At 34.8% G+C, this 11,014-nt stretch overlaps 1 protein-coding gene across 1 annotated transcript; it reads right to left on the bottom strand.

Moving 5' to 3' along the window:
• Positions 1-1,115: 1,115 nt before the first annotated feature.
• On the bottom strand, positions 1,116-9,861 carry LOC141816819 (glutathione S-transferase TCHQD). The gene is made up of 3 exons (XM_074704547.1): positions 9,743-9,861; positions 2,916-3,132; positions 1,116-2,820 (listed from the first exon to the last, which is right to left on the bottom strand). The coding sequence occupies exons 2-3, from the start codon at positions 3,122-3,124 to the stop codon at positions 2,232-2,234; spliced, it is 798 nt and encodes a 265-aa protein (XP_074560648.1). The 5' UTR covers positions 3,125-3,132; positions 9,743-9,861; the 3' UTR covers positions 1,116-2,231.
• Positions 9,862-11,014: the final 1,153 nt, after the last annotated feature.

Raw genomic sequence — 11,014 nt, forward strand, 5'->3', positions numbered from 1 at the left:
TATTACACCTCAAAGTGTGGACTCCCTCGACTTCAAAGACGTAAGGGTGTCCATCCACTAATCAAGAGGCAAGATATGGTTGGCACCATGTAGTTGTAGACTCAAATCATATGTGGTGGCCTTATTTTTATTTTTCAAATTTTTAATAATAAAATTTTCTCAGTGATAATAATTTTTATTAGATTAAGAACATTTTTATTATTTTTTAAAATTTATTTTTGTAGAGTAAAAAATTTTAAAAAATAACAATTAAGTGCATCCACAAGCTTAGGGGTTGATTATTCACACACTTCAGTAAAAGACCCTAACAGCTCTACATACGATCGATCTCACGATCATCTATGAGAAGATAAACTATAAACTAGACCAGGCAATGACCCAAGTTATGGATCAAATGAACTGGGTGGATCAAGCAAATCAAGATGATTGAGTGGGACTAACGGAATTAGATAGATCGAACACAAATTAAATGAGTCAAATTAATGACATGCTCCAACTAACAAAACGAGAGAATGTACGGATCGAGCATTATGAATTGGAAGAATAGATCACACCATGTGGGTTGGATGGGCAAGATGAATTAAGAGATACAACAAATCAAACAAGTGAAATCAGTTGAGTGGATCTGAGTGTTCTACTTGTGATAACACCTTGTAGCATATGGGTTTTTAATAGAATATGAATTTAGTTGAATGCCAAACTCACCCAAGTGTTAACATATTTCACCATACCTGGAATCTGTGTACATACCCCAATTTTAGCTGCTAAACAAATATCAATCCTGCACACTTCCATGTTTCTTTGTCTCACCGCTAACCAGCAAACAATTATGAGTGTTAGAATCTTTGTTGAACAAACTCAGTACTGATGCTGAACAATGCTTTTCAGACTGTAATGACAGAATCTTATTTTCGATTGAACCAGCCCAACATCTAATTTAACCAAAATGTCTGCACTTATGGTTTTCAGGATGAATTAATGGTTGAGTTGAGAGCTCACCACAGAATTTGGTACCTGAGAAAACAGACAACAGGTAACAGCCCCGAGCTGAGGATTCTTGATGTCGGAGTCTGTTCAATGCAGAAGAGGGTGATGCAGTGGGGTTGCACTGCAATAATTTACTGTTAAAATGTACTTAACCTGCAGACATGAACATGTTTGAGTTATAATTGATATTCCTCGTCACTCAGAGAAAATTTTACCTGTTCCACGATACTGTTAATGAACACAATACTGTTGAAGTAGATGCCTGCTTGCCTGCTGAGAAGCGATGAGAAGCAAGTAGAAAAAAATTATATTAGTTTCTATCCGGAGAGCTATTAGCCAGAGGACCTAGGCATGGCTGATAGCTTCCTGTTCCACCTTCATAACACCACTGGAATTATGGGACTTGCACTCATGGTCCTACCAATAACACAGTTGACTAATACTAAACCTCCATTATCCATCACGACCATGGTAGGCAATTATTGAGAATATAAATATATAAAATCGAGCTATTCTGTCAAATGACTAGTCAATCAATTTTAATAATTATCTTACTAACAAAAGTTGATAGGGCAAAATTTTAAATGATCAATCGCCGAGCAAGGGCTGGTGCAATGTAATATTGCTCCTAAATTTGATCAAAAGTTAACTATTCCTAAACAATGATTGTTCAATCTAACAATATGTTCTCTTTTTCCTTCCCCACACAAAAAGAAAATCCTAAGAATATATGGAACACTGCAAGTGATATAAATTTTGAGCAATGGTGATCCACAAGACTTGAATTGTGAAAAATTGTTGAGGAAATGAAATTGGTGACATCAAACAGATAATACCATAATGAAATATTATCACAAGTTTGTCGTAGTGCGAAATTATATAATCCTTTCACACTTCAAGTATGTACACAGAGACATAATATTACAAAATAGCCAAAGAAACATTATATAAAAAACTTATGGAGATGGACCTTTAAGGAAAACTCATCACTGCATAGTGATATTGGTTAAAGGCTAAAAAACAAAGTAGAGAAAAAACATATACAATCTAACAACTTTACACAACCTATCATTTTCCTTATGAAAACTCTATATAAGTTCTTTTAGAAGATTCTGTAAGAAAATATAACCTTGCACCATTATTGAAGCCCTAAAATCGCTTCCATTTATTCCACATTAGGCCCATTATTGAACCATGCACAATTTATCTGATCCATTTGAACAACCTTGGATACTGTCAGTTCCCTAGTACCTTCTGAACAAGTCTCTTATGTGAAGAAAGCACCATGTTCTGAGAAGTGTTTTGTACTTCCTCCAACCTTGGAAGTACTTCGCGATTACCTTTTTGAAGCTTGGCCTCTTCTTAACCATGTTATAATAAGCCGATACATTGGGCCTGCAAGTGATGAATTCCTCTTCAAGATCCAGTAGAACTATTCGTGCCAAAACAGGAATAAACATGGAGTCAGCCATGGTATAATCTTCTCCAGCAAGATACTTTGTAATGCCCAACTGTATTTCTGCATCATCAAGAAGATGACACAGTTTTTCCTCACTTTGTTTCAGATTTTCAGGGTTCTTCAACTTCTCTTCTGTACCATAGGCTTCTCGAAGTTTTAAGTGGTAAACACTAGCTAGATCTGGAGCTTGGACCATCCGAGCAATCACTACACGACGAACAAATTTAGAAACAAATAGTCGATACTTTTCTGGGACATGAGCAAGAGTGAATATTTTGGGACTCCATAGATCAATTCTCTCAATCCATTCTGTGACCATTGTGTTAGTGGGATTGTCCTCACCGTTTAGAGACACAGAAAGATTCTCTATGTACCTTATGTCAATCATGTGTTGCTATATGAGAATTTACTTCCATTAATAATGATATAAAGTAAATAAAACATCTTAGTATCAAGACAAGAAACTTACTGAATAATGTCAATGGCTTGGAAAATGATATGGGAACCATTTTGGAAGACAGGAAGTTTTGCAGATTGATTCATGCGAAAGAACAAGACATCCATGTTCTTCCCAGTTAAAGGATTAACATGATAAGATGTGTAATCAATCCCTTTCTCTTCCAGTGCTAACCGCACTTTCTGACTGTCCATGGAGTAAGGATGATGATAGAGCTGCATGAATAGACCTGAACAAATCCAATCAATTTCACTAAGTAGTTTAATTGATGTATCACACAAAACAAGCTAGCTATTGTATCACTACTCCATGGCAAATCTAAAATCTATTAGATTCAAAAATTACGATCAGCTTGTATATTGAAGTGGAATATATGACAGAAGAGATGGTGCAAAATACTGTCCCTTCAGTGATGTAAATGCCTTGGGACAAAGTTACAAAGTTTTGTCCAATTATAAGCTTCAACAGTTTGTCATATTACCTACCTCCGCCAGGAAACTAATGAGTAACACCTCTTTTTCAAGCCAATGAACTACTCAGAGTATACAGTCCTATGTTTGAATCCCTAGTGTAAGTATTTCAAATAAAACATAACCCTTGTTAAGTCAGTTCACATATGGGATTAAGTCAGTCTAATCCAATTTTCTTATTCCACATGGTCGATGCAGAATATCAAAAATAGATTAACTTCTTCCACAGCGGATCATGCTTGCCGGGATAAGTAGTAATTCAATCATATTTAACAATCATAAGTGGCAAGCTGTATTAGTTTCAGAAAGGAGTAACATGATGGATAAGATTCATGCATACAACCTCAAATAGTTGGGACAAATCAACTTCTTGAAAAGGATGGCATGGTTATATGCACAATGATTCATTTACATTTCAGCTGCATAATGATGCATTTAACTGAAAAGTTAAGTGCCATGGTTATATGCATTAAACTAAAAGTGTGTTTAACAAAGCCAGGAAAAATTAGGGTTCTGAAATTCCATTGAACAAGGCCACCTCAGTGCCTAGGTTTTAAGGGATATGGAAGGCTATTTGTATCTTTGTGATAATGTATGCCACTAAGTGTTTTTCCCATTATACATTTGATGAGGTTGAATTTATGAGATTGTTTGCCATGTAGAGAATACTTTGGTGATAACACCATAAAAAATAAATGTTATTTAGAAGTCTAATTGTTTTCAATATAACAAGAATTTCCTCAACCAGCCAATTTGCCCTAGGACCTCATCATCAGAGATAAACGACCTCCCCAAGTCCTCCCCTTTAGTTCATTATCCATTGCTTTGCCAAATGACATTCAAAAATAAACCACTTGAGATCTATAACTTAGAAGAATAAACCAAAACCCTAATAATTTAGTTTAATGGTTTATTAGTTTGGTTTCTACAAATTAGGTAAAATTATCGATTTTGATTTGGTTTCAGTTTGAGATTGTACAAATTGTTATCCATTAAGGTTTTTATAATATATATGCATGTATCATTAGATAAATTAGTATGTTAATTAGTATCTTTTTTTTTATTCTTACTTACTTGTTCCCTTCACTAATCAATATAATTCTTAAATTAGAATAAGTTTTATTGTTATTCCAATAGAAATCTAGCTTGGAAACTAGTTTTTGATAATAAATATTTATTTAACATTTATCAATTTACAATTTGAAACCAAACTGAAATCAAATTAAAAATATCAGTTCAGTTTGAAACAGAATCGAACCCCTTTTAAGTTCAGGTTTGAATTAGATTTTTTGAACTTTGTTTTCAATTTCACAAAACGGATAAACTAAATCATGCCCATTCCTACAGACCACTAGTGCCACTTGGCCTCCCTTCTTCAGATAGCATTCATGAAGTGCACAATTTACCAATTTTATGCATATATACTTGCAGTTGGTTGTAAAAGAAAAATAGATAATACTGATACTGATGCAGACAAGATGTTCAGAAGGGAATCTACCTATAACTATCAAACTCCATGCGACTAGCCTCCTCCCAAACAATACCTCACCAGTTTTGCTTCCCCCAAGTATGGAGAGGCGCAATCTTTTGACAACAAAAAAGTAGTTCTATCTCAACATACTGCCATCCTGGAACTTATTCACAAAACATCCAACCATTATGCAGTTTGGTAATTCCATGAAGAGCCACAGTTAAGTAGTCCTGCCACTAAGTGTGGAATCACTCGCACACCCAAGACACACATGAATGAGGAAAAGAACAAAATTTCTATTGCCAAGGAATTGTCTTTCTTAGGTTACAGTTTCGCCTATTTAGTTCCTACCCTCCAAGTAAACAGGCAGATGGAAAATATTTTCCTTTTTCTATGAGTTTTTTCTATGGTAGATTTTCCTCATGTTCTACTGCTAGGCATGGCTCCAATTTTTATTTGGAAATAATTCACTGGTAATAAATAATAATGAATTATCACCTTCAGCCATTTCTCAGACATAAGAAATATACTAAATAGCATTAGTAAAGTTCATTTTAAGACTAAATATACTAAATATTCTAAGGGCCTATGACTCTATGCCCCTCAAATATGATTTGACCATTTGAATCAAAAGGGAATTGGAAAATCTTACAAAAATTACCTATGGCCATGATTTAAAATTTCGAACTGTATTGGAGTTTCGGTTCATAATCGGAATGATACAATTTTGGTATCGTATCATGTCAGTGCTAATACATTTTTGATACTTTTTATATAAAATATATTAATCTAAAAATTATTATAATATTTGATTATTATAAATACTTATTAGTAGATTAAATTAATGTTTTAAAAATTAAGATTGAGTAAAATTTAATTTAGAATTAACTAAAGTCTAGAGTTAGGATCAAGTAGCTTTAAATTAAATTGAATTGAATTTATTTTAATCAATTTAAGGAGGAAATTAAAATGAAAATTGAAAGGAATTTTTTCCATATGTTTAAAATGAAAATAAAAAAAATTAAAATATAGGGAGAAAGGAGAAAGAATAAAGAGGGGAAAGAATTAACTATTAAAAAATTTTAAAAAAAAAAAGAAATTAACAATTAAAAAAATAAAGAAAATTTTTTAAATTGAAAAAAACATTCGGCTTGTGGTCTCGTGTGCATCCGCGAGGCTAGCACGAGGTCTCCTCGAGGTCGAGGGGCCTCGCATGAGGCCTACGTTGGGTCTCGCGCGAGGCCTCCACGGGGTGCGAGGCCTCCTCGAGGTGCGAAGCCTCCGTGCGGCCACGACACCGCGCGCTACCGCGAGGGTGTTACGCCGTGCCGATCGACAAACGGAATGATAAATTCCACCGGTGCCGCCCGATACAAGTTGAGATTTTAAACCATGCTTATAGTATAGTTATTACTAAAAGACACAGACTTAAGAAAGATTTGAATGGCAGTGTTAGCTTATAAGTAATACAAAGGGGAACATTGGGATTTGGCAACATAATTAGGTTGCCTTTGTGTTTCTATGCATATTTGTAGTTATATGATGACATTTTAATGAAAGTGAGATGGCATATTTTATGGTTGAAAGATCTAAGAATAAAATAAAATCTTTTGTGATTTATGATTTTGTTTCCTTCTCTCGTCTCATTTTTCTATATCATTTTTTTCATTAATCAATATAATTCAGGAATGTTCAATGTGAAAGTTACTTAAGTAAATCCTAGAAGTCATGATAGTTTGTTTGGAACAAAAGCCATAGTAGTTTTAGCTGATTCATTTAACAATGTATATTTTATAAAATATGAGATATTAAATGCACAATGACCAAAGTCAAAATAATATATATCATATAGTAACAATTTTTATAAGGTCATCTCAAAGAGATTGGCAGCGAGGATGGCAAGAGTTATAGGTAGCATACTAGACACTGCCCAGGCAGCATTTGTGGAGGGGAGGTCTATTACAGATAATATTCATCTCACACACGAGCTACTAAGGAAGGACGCCAGGAAGCGAATCTCATCGTGATGTGTTCTCAAGGTGTATCTCCAAAAGGCTTTTGACACAATGGACTAGCACTTTCTAAGAACTACATTGAAGATTTTTAGCTTCCTTAGACTCTACACAGATTGGATCATTGAGTGTGTCACCACTACCTGGAGAGATACACGGATATTTACAAGGAGTGAGTCTTACGGCAAGGTCACCGACTATCATCGTTCCTTTTTGGTATCTGTCTTGAGATATTCTCTAGGCTATTGCAACAAGCATCCATGAAGGCAAAATTTCACCTACATAAGATGTGTGCAAGGATTAGAGTCACACGTATGACATATGTTGATGACCTACTATGTTTTAGACGCAAAGATGAGTCCATCGTCACCCACATAGCTAACTGCTTATGGATATTTGGAGATTCAATAGGCCTGTGGGCCAACTTGCAGAAGTCCAAGATCTATATGACAAGGGTTGATGGATGCACAAGAGACAAATTACTAGAGATGCCACGCTTCTAGGTTGGGGCATTCCCCTTTAGATACTCGAGCATACCATACGGTGGACTATAGTGGTTTGATTGATTCGGTGGTTGGACGTCTCACTTCCTAGCAAAGAGACACCCTATCCTATGTTGGAAAGTTAGGGTTGGTCAGGACAGTCTTGTAGGGCATTGAGTGTTTTTGGCTTTCTATCATGTCAATCCCCAATGGCACAAACTGTATTCTATCTGCAAATCCTTTGTTTGGACATTGAAACATCCTCCTATCTCATAGACTGCTATGTGCCTTCTGAAGAAGGAAGGGGATATGGCTTGAGGTATCTTCGAGCATAGAACTCAGCACTGCTTACACGTGTCTTATGGAACATCTAGCAAAAGAAAGACACCCTTTGGGTATAGTGGATCCACCATACATACTTGGGTCGTACTGATCTTTGGCCATGGCAAATAAAGCTTCAAATTCTCCCCTTGTCAAGCATCTACTTCACGTTAGAGACACCATCTTGAGCAAATCAGGCATGGCAAAGTAGGTGACTTCCTTATTTCACTCCTAGTATGTGGAGGGTCGGCATGGCACTTCGCAGGCACATGATTACTTCAGACCGAGAGGAGCACAACAAGCTTGGGCTTCTACAATCTGGCGGGCAAGCATCATGCCCAAACATTACTTTATTATCTAGTTGTTGGCTCATGGGCCGTTGCAAACCAAAGATTGACTACCCCATGTGCAATGTAAAATGTGACCACTATGTCAGTTGATGGATGAGACACAAGAGTATATTTTCTTTAGATGTGCAGTCCACAAGGAATTGTGGGTCAAGATGCATGTCGTGCAACAAGAGATGGGTACAGCGAGAAGAATGCTATGAGTTTTCAAGCGAGAGTTTAGGGGCAATCTATGGTCACTAAGGTAAGGGTGTTAGTTATGTCATGTATGGTGTATCTCATATGGTTGACTAGAAATTCATTTAATTTTGAGGGTGGGGTGCCAAATCTTTATCGGATGCTCATTAAGATTCAAACGCATGTATTTAGATGTATGGTATCCTAACTAGTAGCACATTTCTTCTAATGCACTAATATATTTTACTTATCAAAAAAATATATCTTCATATTAAATGGCAGATTGTTCTACAAAAACAAGATTGAAGCTCTGAAATGGGAATCACAGGAATGAATGATCTTCCCTTCTGTTTGTTGACAATATTTAATAAAAAAAGAATTCCCCCGCCCGGTGGAAAGTCATCATAGCGACTCTTCTAGAGATGAATAATACAATTAGTCATTAAAGGTGTTCAAAATGTGACCAAATGATAAAGAATATGAGGCACTACAGAAGGAATCGAGAATCTGAAAGTGCAATGAATTTGTATGTTTGTCATTTTATAATCCCCCCCCCCCCCCCCCCCCCCCCCCCCCCCCCCCCCCCTTCTCTTATCTCAAGGTTTCAAATCATTTGTTATTGGCCAGAAATAGCTAAAGTCTTACCATGGAAATCATTAATCAGTAGCATAGTTCTTTCATCCAGTTTTGATAGAGGTCAAATTTCACTTAAGTTATCTCAGTGAATATCCTGTTGATAAATGTTGTTGTAGCCTCCAAGGTTTATTTTATTTGCCTTTTCAAAATGTCTCCTAAGGTTTTAAAATCGTTAAAATGCCTCTCAGAGTTTAAAGTCTTGTTATTTCACTCCCACCTACTAACACACTTAAGTGACTTAACAGAATGATGACACAGAAGCTAATGAAATAAAGCCACATGTTCGTCACACCATCATTTCAATAAGTAACTTCACAGAGTCTGGTTGAGATATAAATCATGAATTTTCAACCTCTAAGGGTGTTTTGATAATATTAAAACTTTTGGTGGGGGTGGCGGGGCATTTTGAAAAAGCAAAGTAAAACCTTGGGGATAATGAAATTTCCCCTCAGATTTTTGAGGAGATTTCTAAATTACTATTGATGATAAAGTCTATAGCTTTAATATATATCAAATGAGAAAACCCAAGAACTGATGAAACCCAAGCAACAAGCGTTTTGTTCTTCCTTAAACCACACTAAATTAAACTAAATCAGGGAAACAGAGGCGCATGGTAACCTCTTCTCTTCTCAAAACCACTGCAACCTGAAAACTTTCACTCCCTAAAGCGAGAAAACGGATATGTTATTTCACCAGTTAAGACCCCTAGTACGCTATATATTGGGTAATATCTACGAATCAACAAACAGATAAAATTTCCATTTTGCAGTAGAACGCCTTAATAAACTACAAGATGATAACAAACAAACAAATCAAGGGATTAGGAGAAACAAATTCCGAAATCTACTAAGTATTAGAAACAGAAACAGCAGTTAGAACAGAAAAAACGAGAAAAGGGAGGACAGGATCGAGACGGAGCGGACCTTGCAGGCGAGGAGGATCGGAAGAAGAGAAAGTAGCGTGCGAACTCGTGAAGAATCGGCCGGCGGAATCGCCTTTTGAGTATCGAACTGCGAATAACTTTATTTGTCGTTGGAAGGTTTCTCTTCTTCTTCTTCTTCTTCTTCTTCTTCCGCTCGCTTTCGGTTGCCCTTTCTCGCCACTTTCCGGTCTGCCTGCGTGGCAGCGACTCGACCTCCTGATTTTACTTAAATGCCCCTAACATTGAAAGATTCACGGAAAACATACTCACAGAAATTAATAAAATTGCAGATATGCAAATTGCCCCAGAAAAATATCAAATTTCTTTATTGTTTGAAATATGACTAAAAATATGATTTTATTTTTTTATTTCACAAATATTATTATTTCAATATTATTATAATAATTTTATCTGAAATTACTATAAAATAAAACAATTTTAGCCAAATAATTATAAGACAGAACAATTTTAATTATTTTAAGTAATTTTAATTAAAATTGTTTTAATTTAATCAAAATTTCTTCAACTTAATTAGAAATATTCTAACAAATTTGATTAGAATTGCTATAGTATTATAATTTTTTAATTAAAATTACATGGAGTAGTTTTAATTCAAATCACTATAATCTAAATAATTGTATCCAAACGGTATTAGAATAGAGTATAAAAATTCGACCCAAAATTGTTAAAATATAAAATAATTTAATAAAAAATATAAAAAGTGTTCATATTTTGAACATTATTTTTTCAATGGGCATAAGTTATATTTAGATTTAATTGATAGACGAATTAAGAAAATATGATGGGTTCGATTTTGGTTTTTATAATTATTTTTTAAAATTACATTATGGTGACTGATGAGGTACTTGGAATAATGATTTCTTTTAGGGCAGATGTGAAGAAAAAAAACTTTTGGTGGCGTAGGTGCATATGTGTAATTTCATAGAACATTAATGGCAGCCCTGTTGATCTACAGGACGCGTGTCCAAGTGTGGTGGAAGATTTAGCACCAGCTATTTCAAGCATAATAATAATAATTTAATAATATTATCATTAAAAAATAATTTCAATAGTACTATGGTGTAAGGAACATCTTATCTTATGGTTGAGGTTTTATTATTTGGTGAAATAATTTATAATAATATTCTCTTTATCTTTTGATTTGTTGGAGGTGTTCATTATTTGATTTAACAAAGTGAGCTAAACTGAATTAAAAATTTAATTTAATTTTTTTTCCGAATCGATTTGAATTGATAAAGTATTAAAAAAAAAG

This window comes from Curcuma longa, unplaced genomic scaffold, assembly GCF_044706935.1.
Source record: "Curcuma longa cultivar G26 ecotype Majalengka, Jawa Barat unplaced genomic scaffold, ITB_CL_G26_1.1 contig_18284, whole genome shotgun sequence".
Taxonomy (NCBI): Eukaryota; Viridiplantae; Streptophyta; class Magnoliopsida; order Zingiberales; family Zingiberaceae; genus Curcuma; species Curcuma longa.